The 16,542-nt window shown below is 37.8% G+C and overlaps 1 protein-coding gene across 3 annotated transcripts in view; it reads left to right on the plus strand.

Moving 5' to 3' along the window:
- LOC138715788 (transcription elongation regulator 1) overlaps positions 1 to 9,790 on the plus strand; it is a 78,044-nt gene extending 68,254 nt beyond the window's left edge. For 2 of the 3 annotated variants that reach the window (XM_069848859.1, XM_069848860.1), the window contains exons 15-19: positions 1,060 to 1,266; positions 5,391 to 5,545; positions 8,687 to 8,795; positions 8,877 to 8,954; positions 9,032 to 9,790. In XM_069848859.1, coding sequence (XP_069704960.1) covers positions 1,060 to 1,266; positions 5,391 to 5,545; positions 8,687 to 8,795; positions 8,877 to 8,954; positions 9,032 to 9,256 — 774 coding nt within the window. In that variant the 3' untranslated portion in view covers positions 9,257 to 9,790. The remainder of the gene's footprint in view (positions 1 to 1,059; positions 1,267 to 5,390; positions 5,546 to 8,686; positions 8,796 to 8,876; positions 8,955 to 9,031) is intronic. The other variant, XM_069848861.1, reaches the window with a different exon arrangement.
- The last annotated feature ends 6,752 nt before the right edge of the window (positions 9,791 to 16,542 follow it).

A 16,542-nucleotide genomic window follows, 5' to 3' on the forward strand; every position in this document is an offset into this window, starting at 1 on the left:
AAAGTGTGTCATGACGTCACTGTTGTTGGGTCACCGATTTGAAGCGAGTTTCAGTTTATATGTTAGAGAAGTTGCTTATTATTTAAGGAGTTCTTCAATCTGAACTTGAGAACGTGTACGGTATAACTTGAACGTCGTAGCAACAGATGGCGGTCTGTACGGTCTGTGTGCTACCATAACCTCTTTCGAACTGTGTTTTGCGCCGGCAAGTCGTACGCAGGGTATTTGTTATCGGTTGCGTACGGTAACATTCCACAACACAAATCAAATGCTCCGTGTCCATGTTGACCGTCGAAGTTAATGTCAACAAATACGTAAGTAATCGTCTTAACCCTCTCCCCATATCCCGACAGTACGTATTTCCAAACAGTTCACATTCCTGCCACTACCGGCGTTACTGTACGTATCGGAACGTACTCTTCAGAATGAACGCTGTACTTGCTAGCCAACTTCTCTGCCTCTTAGATTATACACCTGAGCTTCGGAAGTGTAGGAAGATTGAATTCTCTAGGCTCATCAGCTAGCCACATGACGGCATACAGCGAGCCAAGACACATTTTGAACTGAACACCCAGTATATTAGTGTGATATTTTTTATTTCATTCTACTTGATGAACGTTTTCGGTTTTTATAAACCCTCTTCAGATCACATTACCTCTACTGAACTGTTATACTGTTGTGCAATGGGTTATGTTAAAATATAAACTACAAGATATCATAAAACATTAATGAATGTACATAATTAAAATGTTAACATATTAAATTGAAATAGTCTGAAGTGAAGGTTTTGCAATGTATACAGTCCTTTCAAATATAAACGGTTATTTTCTTATGATCATTTTACATGATAACTATCATGAAAACTGCATTTACAAATTAAGTCCGAAGAACTTCACAGGTGCACATTCATCTCTACTTCGTGATGGCATAGACTGCGGGTTGGTGTGGTTGTGATGTTTACTAAAGTTGTCATATCCAGTTATCACCGGAAACATGGCATAATAATAGTAATAATTGTTATATTGTATTGGCCACCAGCAGTTATTGTGTGATAAACAGGATGAAAACATAAACAACTCCGATGATGAGCGGGAAAAGGAGCAGAAGGACAAGGAGAGGCAGGCTCGCATGGAAGCCAGTCTGCGGGAGCGCGAGAAGGAGGTGCAGCGCACGCTGGCCACGCATCTGCGAGACCGCGACAAGGAGCGCGAGCAGCACAAGCACGACGAAGCCGTGCAGCACTTCAACGCGCTGCTGGCCGACCTGGTATGTGACATCTTTTATATTTGCAGATGCTGCACATGGATTCTCATGATGTATCATGCAACGTATGGCTTCAAATTAATTTGTATCTATGCCTGTTTCATTTTAATTCTTTTTTTCCCCCTCAAAAGTCCAGCAAACCATTCTCCTTTACTGTCACTGTGGGCGCCCTGTCAGTGATTTGAGTTCAAATGTTGCTGCAACGGCCATGTGTTTGATCTTTAAGTGGTAGGAACTCTTCTGTCACACTCACAGCCATGTGATAAATATAGTGACTATCTGTATTTTTATGTAGTGCCAATGAATACCATTTGAAAATTAACAGTAAAACTTCATTTGTACATTTTTCGCAAATACGTTTTTTCCTGAAGTTGTGGCAAAATTCCTGTATTTTCCAAGTTCATTTATTTCAGTTTTTTGTTTGTACGTTTTTCACACTTATACATCATGTTTTAAACCCCGAGAGGTACCGTTCTAACAAAATTTTTCTCAATTAATATTTGAGGAAAAAAACTCACTCCGGTGCCGGGGATCGAACCCGGGTCCTTGGTTCTACGTACCAAGCGCTCTGACCACTGAGCTATGCCGAATTCAATCCACAGCACCGGATCAAATTCTCCTCCTCCAGTGTTTATGGCCTGACTCCAAGTTAGGCATATGTGTTGACGTATATGTCTAATGTCAACTGCCATTATACTAGGAGCGCACTCAGCTGAGTGACTTGTTTGGCCGGGATTCCGCAGTTAAATGCACAGTAATCTGTACAGACATATGCACTGCTAGCTATGAGCTATGACCTCTTGTACTGTCGCTAGATGGCAGCATAGTGAAACTGATAAAAGTGGTTGTTTTCAAAGCCCATAAGAGTGATCAATCTGTTATATATGTGATCAGGGATGGAAGTACAGTTGCTCCATGCAATACAAATGAGAGTTATAACGTGCTAGATGGCAGCATAGGGAAACTGATAAAACGATTGCCCAGAACATGACTTTCCAAGTCCATTTTACTGTTTTATTTTTTTTCAGGAGAGTTATTTTAAGCTCCTGACATTCAAAGCTTCATGGAACAATTTGGAATAGCTGCATAGCAACCTTGTGGAGAGGAATGTTTACAATTGTGTTCGATTCATACATGCAGACAAGAACTGGAACACGAAGCGCAGATTTCTTTCTTATAAAAAGTTGGACTTAGAACAGTCTGGTTCTCAGCCATCGAAAAGTTGTTGCTGTCAAAGCCTATAAGGCTGAGCAATCTGTTATGTATGTGATCAGGACTCTGAGCAACGCCCATAACAAGGAGGGGCAAAGAGAGTATGATCGTAGGCAAAGAGTGTATTACGTTGATGGTGCTGCCACCTACAGGCAAATTACTTGAAAAAGGCGTTAAATCAGATAATTTGAAGATATCAAGCATACAAGTTACGAAAAGAAGGACATTTCTTGATTTTTTTTTAAATCCCGGACAAAAGCCTAAAAAGGAGGACATGTCCGGACAAAACAGGACGTCTGGTCACCCCAAGGATGTGACTGTCACGAAATTGGACATTAACTTGATTTACTTGAAATTAGTTAGATACAGTTCGCATTATTTGTGGAAATATGTTTTACCCTGTGTAATGGGGTATGAAAATTGTTATTTCTTAACTATATGTAACTTAAATCTTGATCAATATTTTATTATGTTCAATAGTCACACTGTTGACTGAAGGCCAGCGCACACCGGACACTGTACAGTATAGCACTATGCTTTTGTGGGATATTATAGCTAGCGATAAGATACGAACATGCGCACTTGCTATAATAATGCTTCATCGGAGAGATTTTCTACAAGATGGCGAAGAAGATGGATTCAGAGGGATTGTTATTGTTTGCACTGGCTTTAAAATAGAAGTGAAAGAACTGGATTCATGAAATTTATAATCTTTTTTTTCTGAAGGAAATTTAATTTTCCAGCAGGATAACCACCCCCCCCCCCACACACACACACACACACACACACACACACACACACACACACACACACCACCACCACCACCACCATAAACGTTCAAAATGGTTCACGGAAAGGCATGAAAAAGAGGAGGATTGACAAATATCGAGACAACCCACCTCAAAATCCAGATCAGTTGTGGAATCAAGTTCTGGCTACCTGGGAAGATCTCGCTGAGGACCAGAACTATTTCCGCAATCTGGTGGGCTCGATGCCAGGCAGTGATATGGTGGATAGACAAAGTATTACATCCACAAATGTATTTTATTTTCTTTAATTTGTTTATCTTTGTTTTATTTCGGGAAGAAAATTTGATCTCCCAAGAGTTTTTTTAATTCTCCTAGTGGAGCCAGTGTTGCAAAATAATTTGTTCCACTACAAAAATAAAATAAAAAATGAAGAAAGGTAACATGTATAAAAATTAGTTGCGTTAATAAAAAAATGTTCTCACTGAGAATCGAACTCGTCCCAGGGATAGCAAGCCAGCTGCAACAGAGCCGTGATGTAAGCAGCACGATGAGGCACTTATAGCTGCTCGGCTTGAAGTCTACAGAGACGGCGCACATATAAATGTGCTCGTGTAAATCGTGGTCAAAATTCAACATTTCCACTTCCAAGAGACACAACAAAACTTTTTTCTAATACTGGAAAGATGTTCTGATTTACAGCAGTTATGAAAAATTCATGATCGCACTTATTTATCTGTAATGATCCATTACTTACTGTTCATTAAATGTTAAGAAAATTTGGTTGGTGAGCAGCTCACATTTTAGTGAATCGTTAAATATTTGAATGTTCAGTAGTTAATGTTTCATTTGGATTGATTTACTGAAACTGGCCGGCCCTTAGTCTTGTATCAGAATGGACTTGGAAACTGAATTAATAATTTCTATGACTTTTATAAAATATGTGGTTTTTAAATGTATATGTAATTCATGTGACATATTATAGCTTAAGTATTTAAGGGTGCTATGCATAAACATTTCGCTAGCCCGCGCTACGAGTGTGCTAAACTAGCCCCAGCTATCGAGTGATTACTTGTACAGGATTCATATCGTATCATATCGCTAACACTGGTTTATGAATACTAAAAACGTTAGTTCGCTGATCATCCACTGGAAGCCCGCGCTAAAAATGTCTATGAATATGGCCCTTTATGTTTTAACTTGTCCTAAAATTTTAGCATTAATGCAGATTTTGCTTCGTACAGGATATTTGCTATGAAATGCCATTATTTTGGATTTTTCCACAGAAATTTTCATATTAGAATCTTTCGCAATAATATTTAAGAAATGCATTGATATCTGCAGATATCCTCTGGGTGGATAATAAGACCTGATCGCCTGCAAATAGGATTTTATTGTGCATGTTAATGGGAATGTATCCTCTACTTGGGCATTGTTTTCGCCATCTGTATATATATATATATATATATATATATATATATATATATATATATATATATATATATAAATTATAAAAAGTAGTGGAGAAAGAGGACAACCTTGTCGAACAGCTGTGTTAAAGGGTTTGAAATCAATGATTTCGTCATTTATTTTGACTGAAATTTTTGTACATTTGTAAATATTAAATACTGATTTTATTATTTGATTTGGATTTTCCTGGCAATAGTCTTGTAAACTATTCTGGGAATTATTTTATTACATTGAAGTCTCAAATGGCAGATAGCCGGGTTGATAAAAATAATGACAACTGGCCCAAAAAATGATTTTGAGAAAAATTACATGAAAGAAAAATGGTTTAATACATTTTGAAAGAAAAAACAAACAAAAAACATACGAGCTAGATCACCTAGCAAACGAGAGGAGGCAACAAGTCCACTGCCAGTATAATGAGCTACAAATGATTGAGGGGTAGCTGTGCAAACTGTGCTCCCACACAACTGAGTAGTGAAGTGACTGAAACATCTGGTGCGAGGTAATGCTGTATATTGCCAAGTGTTCTGTCTTCAGATAAATACATTTCTTCTACACAGTACTTCAAATTGAAATGAAAAACTCTTGAAAGAAAATTTAATTGTTTAGATAGGTCTACAGGACTCATCAGAAAATATATCTTTTGAATAATAATAAAAAAAAAAAACATTTTGAGATTTGTGAGAGACCGGCTTGCAGGTGCGGAATGCAGAGCTTGCGTGGCGGGAAGCAAAGCGACAGCTGCGCAAGGACCACCGATGGGAGCTGGCGGAGCTGCTGGACCGCGAGGAGAAGGAGAAGCTCTTCAACCAGCACATCGAGCAGCTGGCCAAGAAGAAGAAGGAGAAGTTCAGGTATGGAGCAGACTGCTTTGAATAGGAAATGCACTAGATGGCACCACTGTCGCTTGTAGCCTGTTGTTTGAGCTGATTCGACGATATTTGCAAGCTAATAAGAAATATGAGATCAACCAGGGCACAGCAAGTCTTAGAACAGTGTGAGTGGTTAGGTGACAGGTAACACTCTCACTGTTTTATTAACTGAAATAAAGATTTCCTACAACTGAATGGACAGAAGGATAAATCACATTCAAAAGAATTCTTATTCCTTATTTGTGGAAATAGGAAGATATGTGTATTCTGCTTATTGCAGGTGAGGAGTTGAGCCATACCTGCTCGACTCTATTCTCTGTTGCGAGGGCCAAGACTACACAAGTACAAAAAACATTCGAACAAAAATCCTTGCAGGCTGAGGGAAAAATTACTGCATTTTGAACATTTGGGAACTATATTTGTCCCAGTTGTAAGAGAGATGAAAGCTATCAAGTATTTTAATTAGAAAACTTACCAAAGCATACTTTTTGAGGGCCGAAAGTTGCAGGCGACTATGGAAAAAGACGTAACCCAAAAATAACGTGTAAGCACCATTAATATCAACTACAAAATAGTATTTTAAAAGATAACCTTAAAATTAAATTTATAAATAAAGGATTTTAGTTAAAATTAGCATATGGCATATCCTTAATTAAGACTTTTTTTTTTCTTCTACTTCTAATGCCACCAGGTTGTCGTTTGACATTTCTGGCCTCTCCTGGCAATGGCTTATTTGTAACTCACTCCTGAGGCAGAGTTACCCTGCCCTGATGATGGTGTAATTATGAAGTGCCAGGAGAGGTCTTAAACCTAAGCCCAACCTAATTTCCAAACCATGGACGAACACAGGAACATCGCTCTTTAAGGAAAAATTCCTGTGCTCTAACCGGGAATCGAACCCGGGACCTCTTGAACTGTAGTCAGAAGTTCTGATTACTAGCGCATGAGTCTGGACTTAATTAAGACCTTTTGGGCAGTATAAATAAAAGTGTATAATCTGTAGGAAATGCTTAAGAATTTAGATGATTTTTTGAATTGATAATTGTTTTAATCATAATCTTTTGAGCATATATATAACCGTTTTTTAAGTGGGCACCAGTTGCTATGGTGGTTACATCACCCACTCATTCAAAACCCCCCGTATGAGTGGAGGACTGCACCTGTTGTTGGTAAATGGATTCCTCGAACCTAGCCAGGAGATCTTTACCAGTTCTACCAGCTTTCCTCGCAATCGCCACTTGCGAGTCATTGTTATGCCATGACAGGCCAGCATATTTAGTGAAATAGCATTTCCCCTATTTCTGGTGTTTTGGTTTTACCACCATTATTCGACCCCCACAGCCTCGTTTGTAGAAACGGGTTGTACCACAAGTAGGTGAGGATGGGATTCAAACTTAAACCAATTAGAAATATGCCAAAACCAGGCTCTAAGGCTAACAATTGGAGCAGCAAAATCAACTCCAATAACAGCAATCCAAATCCTAACTCACAACCCTCCAATATGTCTGACACTAGAAGAACAATCATAATTCAACATGAAAAAATGCTAAGATTACCAACAACAAAGTGGAAAAAACGACTGTTACAACCAGCGAACTTAAAAACGCAAGAAAGGTTCCTATCAAAAGTTACAAACATAAAACAGGGAACAGTCTTCCTCAATCTAAAGAAAATATTATGATCAGAGAAAATCCTTTAACCTTTCAACCAATTAACACTCAACTTGAATTAGAAGAATCAGTTACAAAATTTGAAACATCGAAACCTGTATTGAAGGCCCTAGCATTGGAAGCTGTGCCCACCAGAATAATGGTTACAGATGGGTCTACTGCTAATAGTAATTCAGGATCAGGAGCTACATGTGAATTATTCTCATTTAATCAACCAATTGGATATCATACGACAAATTTTGATGCAGAAATAACTGCCATTCATATTGTGTTGCAACAGCTCTTGTATAGATTAGACAAATTTTAAGAAACTGTGATACTCACAGATCCTAAGGCAGCAATCTATGCACTTAACTCACATAAAATTATGCCGATCCAAATTCAGGAATGCCAGAAAATGATACAACTTCACAAGTTACAGAAAAAAGTTCACTTGCAATGCATACCTGCACATTGTGGAATTGCTGGCAACAAAACTGCTGATCTCCTTGCAAAAAAAAAGACTCCAAATTAATTCCAAGTAAAACTAAGAATTTATCTTTCATATCTATAAAAAGACTAATTAAAAATAAATATAAAGACAGAATTTACACACAAACAAGCTAAGGATAAAAAATGGAATATTTTACTCAATAAATCAGAAATCATTCCGGAAACACCCCTTAAAATGGCAGTAGCAAAATTTAGACTATTTATGGAACATGATTATTTAGCAAAACATCTAAACAAATTAGATATCTGTACAAATCCAAATTGTCCTTTAGAAGAGGAAATGGCTGAAGAACATCTTCAAACCTGTGAAGCACTAGCTGCTGGATCCATCACAGAGAGCGAGAGAGCTAATGGCTTCATTGCCAGAGCCAAGCATTTGACAACATCATAATTGTTTTAAAAATTATATGTCAATTTTGGTATAGAACCCTGAGCACCAAAAAAGTAACCCTGTTATTGGCCAATTGAAGAGAGGGATGTTACACTTGTCAATAAGGTAAGGAATACAAGGTTCATAAACAGTTCTCTTTTCATGACCAACCTGATGAGCTTGGTTGAGATCTCTCTCCATGTGTATAGTTGGATCCATGATAATAGCCTTTTGTAGTTGCCTGTTTATTGCTATTATATCTGCTCTTGTGAGAGTCATCGTCACAAATACGGTGGACCTCTTCATGAACTTCCCAACTCTCCTGCTGAAGAATAAAGACGACAGCTTCACGGACTCTATGATATAGTAACTCACCTTTCCGACAAAAGCCCATCACTTGACCAACGGTTTCGGTCTCTGCATGCGTCTTTTTGTACACCATTTTCTGAGCCTGGTGATTATTCTGCCCTCCATGCGACAATGGTGCAGTCATGTGCATTCTTTTGAAATTACCTCCATACAAATAGAGAATTTATAAGTTGTGTAATGAAATGTTCACTTTGGCTGCAAAGAATTACGTTGAACTTGCAGGGAACTGCTGGACGAAACTGGTGAGGTGACTTTGACCAGCTCGTGGAAGGAGATCAAGAAGTTGGTTAAAGATGACCCGAGGTACAGCAAGTTCTCGTCCAGTGACAGGGTAATGCAGTGTGCACCAGTCACGCCTCCCAGTCCCATTGTGCTGCACTCGTTTGTGAAATGCATTTTTTTTGTTTTGTAGAAATGCGAGCGAGAGTTCAAGGAATACATCAAAGACAAGTTGGTAGCAGCCAAAGCAGACTTCAGAGAACTGTTGCAGGTAAGTGCAAGGGAGAGCAGGTGAGTGGGTGTGCATGTGAAGCCTGGAGGAGTGACAGGAGTGCGTTGAGATTGCAGGAGACCAAGCTGATCAACCACAAGTCGCTGAAACTGGTGCAGGAGAACGAGCAGCACATTCGCGAGATCGAGGAGATCCTGAAGAAGGATCGGCGTTACCTGGTGCTGGACTACATGCCCGACGAGCGGACCAAACTCATCGTCACATATCTGGAGGACCTGGACAAGCGTGGACCGCCTCCGCCACCCACAGCCTCCGAGCCTACGCGCAGGCCAACCAAATGAGCGAGCGATTGTAATTGAAATCTCGTGTGCCTTTATCAGTTCGGTTTACACTACAAGTCCCTCCCCACTCTATGACAGCAGACTGGGCCGTGAGGTTACTCAACTAGGTGGCAATAAGAAGTGAACTAGGGTGTATTCTCACGACGGGTTAATTTCGTTTTAAATAGTTTTTGTATACTGTAAGTTGGTATGTAGAATTTAGTATGGCAATTTGTTTCTGAAAATAATGAAATTTTTGTAATCGAACTGTTGTGCTAAATGTAAAGCAAAACGTGATGACTGTGTGAAGAAATAAACATCTCCACAAAGTAGGCGCAGCTTCATTTTTGTTGTGAAGGATTATGCATTTAATTGTATAGATTGCCATTGTTTTCACTTGGTGTCCATCTACACATTCTTCAAGTTGGCATTTCTGTGTTCATTTGTGACAAGTGGTTCTTCCAGCTGCAGGCCGTCTCCTTGTGCTTTGTAGCTGCCAAACATCGTGTTGGTATCCTTGAAAAGAAAATAAATGAAATGAATGTTTTCACCTCAGCAGGTTTGTCTTTCACCCTAAAATGTATCATTTAGGTAAATGGGTAATAATACTACATTTAGCACCTAATTTATGTAGTATTTTGTGAATATATTTGTGGCTTTTTTTTTTTTACATATCTCTTTTCTCTGATTTTTTCGTTTTGATAGTTTTTAATTACTATACGAATTGTTGAATGCTTAAAACAGATTGCTGTATAACATCAGAGAACAATGTTACAGTAATTCCTGAATGATTACTTTTAAATGGAAAAAGTTTAATTTAATAAACAAATTTTACTTACAAAATAGCTGGTTTAAAAAAAATTGGTTTATTAAAACAGACTAAATTTGTTAATAAAATAATTCAGAAATGTTACCTTTATACCTAATACAGTGTATCAGAGAAAAGTTATGACAGCAATCACATTTTCATTTCCATTGGTGTCCAGTTGTCAGCAACATTTTCATCATCAAAATTTTTTTGGATCCAATCTGTTAAAGAAATTATCATTAAATTATAGCACTATGCTTCATAAGATCTCTTACGTACATTTTTATTCTTTTTAAGCAAATAAGGGCAAATCGTAAAACAGCGAATGCTAAGCTCCGCCCACGACCTCTTTCCACTTTTCCCCTACAAGCTCACCACACACTAGCAGGAAAGAGTGGAAATAGGGGTTTAGGGTGGGGTGACATCTAGTGGAGGAAAGTGGAACTAAAAGAGTGAATGCGGCATCTACGAAGCAAAAGAGGAACTTCGTCCTGTCTCCCTCTCTCTCTCCACTCTTTCTCCAGCCTCTTCTTCTCTCTTCCTTGCCTTTTTTTTTTTTTTGCAGAGGGCAGTATTCGATCTGTGTATCTTCCTAACGAAACATACGCATGCTTTATGGTCACGCTTTAGACCTCTCAGCTACCGAGGGGAGTTGGTGGTAGAAGGGAAAATGACTCTATTTAAGTTCAAGGGAACTGCCGTAACGTATTGCAGAAATGCAATGTGTGTCGTTGGATATGTCTCGTACGTATTTTTTTTGCCCTGAAAAAGGCAGTTTGATGTTGGAGCATGATGTACTCCTGAACTTCATCTCTCAAACTTAATGATGTATGTTCTGCGAGAACTAATATAACCTCTCATTCCCAAACCAACGTCTCCGTCATTGTCTAATGCATATTAATTTGGTTGTATTGTGTTGTGTTGTGTTGTGTTAGTTGGAGAAAAAAACGTGTTGTGTTGTAAAATATGAAATACGTGCGAGGCGGTAGGCAGTGATCCACCGAAGTGGGACAGATAGTAGAGAGAGAGCAGGCGAGCGAGGTGGCGAGGGTGGGGATAACTTCCCCCACTGGCGTTCGCTGTTTTACGATTTATCCGCAAATAATTCTATTCAGTATTTAACTGCACTAACTGCCAACGTAACAGCAGCAAACTTTGCTAAATTGGGCAGCAACTCAACTCATGTTGCTGATTATTGCATAGTGCACCGTTTGTTTTGGTTGCAGATTGTCTAGTTTGGTGTGTCCTACTTACTGAATTCTCATTTCGGAAAAGTAATAATAAAAGAAATTTCAATAATTTATTGCCATACTTACTTGAAAAGAGAAGTACTGTACTGGGATGTCTCGGAAATCCTGCTTCGAAGTTATGAATAATAGTAATTATTTATCGTAGGTTGTAGTCTTAAATGTGACAATGTTAACATCTGAATAATCATTACCAAAACCTGACCTTTCATTTACTAAATGCTGATGAATATTTTGAAAATGTTTCCCAGAAGAGTCTTATAATTCCAGAAGATTTAATATTGTAACTCTATTACTGTTCCTGATACTGATGCTGTTGGAAAGGTTCACTGCGATCTTGTAACTCTCAGCTGACTATGCTGAGGTTCATTGTGTATCACAAACTAGACTAGCAGCCAGCAGTTGGGGAATGTGTTGAGCCTAACTCAGGAAAATGAAAGGACTGCGAGAAAAACCTCTATTGCAACATTATATGCCCACAAGGACTCGAACCCAGAGTGCCTTTTCAGTGGAAAATTCCAGACCTGACTGGAACTAGACCCAGATTGCATTTCCAATGGAGTCTCAGGACTGACCAGAACTCGAACCCAGGCTTGATTGTGTAGACTAGCCACTGCAGGGACTGTTAAGTTAACGTCTTGTGTTTTAGATAAGTGGGGTAATACTTCAGTGTGTTTATTTTCTAAACCTTCAGCTCTTCGTGGTTGTAACACACTTCACATATTCTCAAAGTCTTCGAAGTGAATCACTCTAGAGGTATTTTAACTTCATTATGTTTTGAACTTAAGTTCAAACTGACAGACAAATTTTGATGGTGTGGGGGGGAGGAAGAATCATTAAACTCAATGAAGCAAAATACTTCAGCAGTTGCTTGAACACTAGGAAGACTTCATCCTTTGTTAACACAGTGATGTTTGATATGATTATTGATTTGTTAAGCCTGCATTGGTCTAGTTTCTTTTCGTCATTGCAAGAAAACCTGAGCTGCTGTTCATAACTGTCATATGGAAGCTTGAGCCTGACTCTGAGGCAAGCAGACTGTAAATGCCGAGTTTAGTAGAGGAGGATATAGAACTGCAGCCACTGAACGAGAAGCAGTGAAAACTATTTGCTAGATCTCAGTCATGCCCAACTGCGTGTAATTTAAGTAATGGCACATTTTGTGATCCTGTCTTGGCCTCATGATTGTACAGTGCAGCCAAGAGATGAGCTGTATCGAAAGCAGGTCGTTGTCATCAGTTTGTGGTTAAATTACAGACCTGCCAACTTCCATGCATAATGCACGAGTCACCCACAATTAGTTCACGACTTGCCTTTCTCTCTTCCACATTGACGGAATTTAGAGGTGATCATATAACTTTTATATTTCATGTTAGGGTATGAACATTTCACTGTTCTTAGTAGAGGTCAATGGCATGATGAATGCACATATCAGAGAGGCTCATCCTTTAGTGTTTGTGCTGTCATTCAGTGGGTGTGGTATTTTGCTTGATTATCTTTCAGTTTTTTTTTTTGTATATCTGTTACATGAATATAGGGTGACCAGACATCCCTTTTGTCTTCCTTGTTAGGCCCTTGTCCAGGGTTCGGGCGGATTTTTAAAAAATCAAGAAATGTCCTTCTTTTCGTAACTTGTATGTCTGATATTTTGAACTTATCTGATTTGATGCCTTTTTAAGTAATTTACCTATAAGCAGCATTGACGGAATGTACTCTTTAATGATTATAGTTCCCTTGACTCGCATATGTAGCTAACTGTAAAATCGTTATTATTAAGTTTTGTCATAATTATTTTGTAATAAAATAGATATTAACATATTTTTAAATATGATATATAAGCCTAAATCTATACTGTAAATATTTTGTAATAAAATAGATTTTGACGTAGTTTAAAGTATAATATAGGCCCAAGTCTAAATCTAAGTAGCCACCGGCGTAGCTCATTCAGCTAAGGCACTTGCCTGCCGATTTGGAGCTGTGCTTGGGCGTGAGTTCGATCCCCACTTGGATTGATTATCTGGTTGAGTCTTTTTCGAGGTTTTTTCCAACCGTAAGACAAATGTCAGGTAATCTATGGCGAATCCTCGGCCTCGTCTCGCCAAATATCTCGCTATCACCAATTCCATTGACGGTAAATAACGGTAGTTGATACAGCAGCGTTAAATAATCAAGTAAAAAAGAATAAATAAAAAAATATAAGTACATAATATTTTCTGTCCTCTTTTTTCGAACAATGTTCTCCTTTTTTAAGCTTTGTGTCCTCTTTTTTTAGCGATGTGAATCTGGTCAGGTCACCGTACATGCCTACAATTTATCATTTAACCATGTGCCCAAGCGATAGTGAAGACAGTGATTCTGTGTGTGGCGACTAGTTGCAAATAGTTCAAATCGCCAGCAGTGTGTTCAGCCTATAAATCAAGGAAGGCAGGATTTGGGAGAATAACAAATCTTATTTGAAGAACTGAAACAACATCCTGACAGATTTCAGGCATACATTAGGTTCCATGTTTTTCTAACTAGAAACATTTTCAAATAGTTTTACAAGGACTAGTTGATGATCATTATAGTTTCATTTCAATTGATGTTGGAAGCAGAGCACATTCCATGCTTCAACACTCGAAATTATTAGAAGCAAATAAGCTACGAATTTCAGAAAACAAGAACTTACCAAACTCTAATCAAAAAGTTTCTATGTTTTGTTAGTCATGAGGCTTACTCACTGAAAGAAACCGAATGAAACCATATTCAGGAAAAACAATGGACGAATCACAGGAAACATTCAAGGGCAACAGTAAAATGTACCTTTGGTGTACTGTTTGCTGAATGGCGAATCTTAGTTGGAGTGATTGCAACAATTGGAGAAACTGCTGACATTGTGATTAAAGCAATTTGTATCCTCACAACACAGTGATTGACAAAGAAGGGCATTTGTTAAATGATTCAGATCTTCCTTCCATTCCTCATATTCGTCGACAGATAGAGCTAAAATAATTTGAAACAAATTACGGATTATTCTGTCACTGTCCTTTAACACACGAGCAATAGAATATTAATACGTTATGAAATCAGAATTTGATGAATCCACCACTGTGGCCTAGCTTCTCTGTGAAATGAGAGGGCCGGGTTCAGATCCTAGTTGGGACAAGTTACCTGGTTGAGGATGTTCGGAGTTTTCCCTTAACCCATTAAGAGCAAATGTTGGATAACGTTTGGTGCTGGACACTGGACTCATTTCGCTGGCATTGTCACCTCCATCTCACTCAGGTGCTGGACAACCATAGCAGTTGATAAAGCATCGTAAAATAAAGTAATTAAAAGAAAATAATTTGATGAAAGTTTGAATAATGTATTTTGTACTTGTATTTTACTTTTGTATTATTAATTATTCAGGATTTAAACATATTACTTTTATAATAAATTATGTAAATTTCATTAATGTTTCTGCATATAATAATGTATTATGTGGAAATATTGTATTATATAGAAAACTAACGTAACAATGTGAACCAACTGTAGCTTCTACTTTTGTTTCCCTCCCTAGCCAAACTTACCAGTTGTGGTGCACTTCATCTTATACAGCTGGAATATTAAACTTCAAATCTATTAGTTCGTCTTTCATAGTTTTCACAAACAAAACGAAGCTCTATCACAAGTCTCACAGAGTTACCAACTCTCCCATATTTTCCGTGGTCTCCTGTATTTGGCCCTAATTTTTAACAGATTCCTAGCTCCCATATTTTTCTCCTCTTCGAGCATTTTTCTCCCTTATTTTAGCGTAATCTAAAAATTTTTGTTCCAAACATTTGATTTTGCCGTAAATGATGATTTATGTGATGAATTTTGAGATGTACAGTCTTTGTAGAAGGTAATGCTTGTCAGAAATGAATTTTAATGCTCTCTCGTTTAAAATCAAATCATTTTAATGTTATAAATTTGAAAAAACTGTCAAGTTTTATTCTAAACATACCAAGTAGTTAGTAATGCTCATACAAAAAGGGTGTTTCATCTCACGAACAATAATTGGACAGATGTTCAATACAGGAACACAACGCATCTAATCAAATCAGAACTGCAAACTGCATTCGATTTCAACTATTACGCGAGACAAAATCTGTCTCAAAATATTCTAAATTTAAGCCTAGCTGCCGAAGTGTAGAATAAAGTTGTTTTTTAGTAACGGAACTGGATAATTTGTCCATTTTCTACATGAAATTTTGTCGATTCCTTAGTCTCCCGAATTTTCTTAAAAAAATTGGCAACCCTAATTGCAAATTACACACTGCTCTCAGGCTGTCTTGACAGTTTCTTTTTAAGCCAAACGTGAAGCGCTGCAGCAAGGCCTTCTTTTATTCCATTTGCTTTACCTTCGCAACCATGCAGCAAATCCAAACACTGCTTTACAATCCATCATGGCGGAATGCATGTTTTGGTCTTTTGCAATGATTATTATTGTTAAAATCGTCTAGTAATAATAATTTCATGTCATCATCATGGAAATCCAAACTATTTAACATGTTCGTTTCTTTTAAGATTAAATGTAATACAAGCCAATATTAATTGTCCACCATTTTGCAGTCAGCTGGCCAAATTGCGTTTTTTTTTCGACCCTCTTTTTGTTGCAGCAAAGTCATGAAGCACTTTAAACAAAAACACACGGGGACACAGTAGAATGGAGGGAGATGTCACACCACAAACCAATCAGAAACAAGCTACAATGATGTCTTCCTTTCTACAGCTGTGAAAGCATGAACATTCTTGTAATCGCGCTGGACCTCCATGTAAACTGCAAGGGTGTTACTGCGAGCATCTTCGACATGTGCTGTTGCATTAAGCCTGTACTTTTGTGTTACAAGGAAGTGTATCGACTGCAATTTTAAACCTAGACCATTAGCAGCGATGCATCTTTGGCATGTCCATACCCTATGTTTTCATTCCATTGCTGCTGCTTTTATTATTATTATTATTATTATTATTATTATTATTATTATTATTACTATTACTATTATTAGCTTTTGATAAAGTTAATCGGAATAAATTACTTCAGATTTTGGCAGATGATCAAGTACCTCAACAGATTATACAAAATATTTACAATATATATAAAACAACCATCATAGCAATTCGAAGCAACAATAAACTTTCACAGTGGTGACCCATTTATAGAGGAGTACGACAGGCTGTGGCCTTTCACCACTTCTGTTTATTATATATATATAAATAGAATCATTCAAGATTGGCGACAAACACGCCAT

The sequence above is a fragment of the Periplaneta americana genome, chromosome 15, assembly GCF_040183065.1.
Source record: "Periplaneta americana isolate PAMFEO1 chromosome 15, P.americana_PAMFEO1_priV1, whole genome shotgun sequence".
Lineage (NCBI taxonomy): Eukaryota > Metazoa > Arthropoda > Insecta > Blattodea > Blattidae > Periplaneta > Periplaneta americana.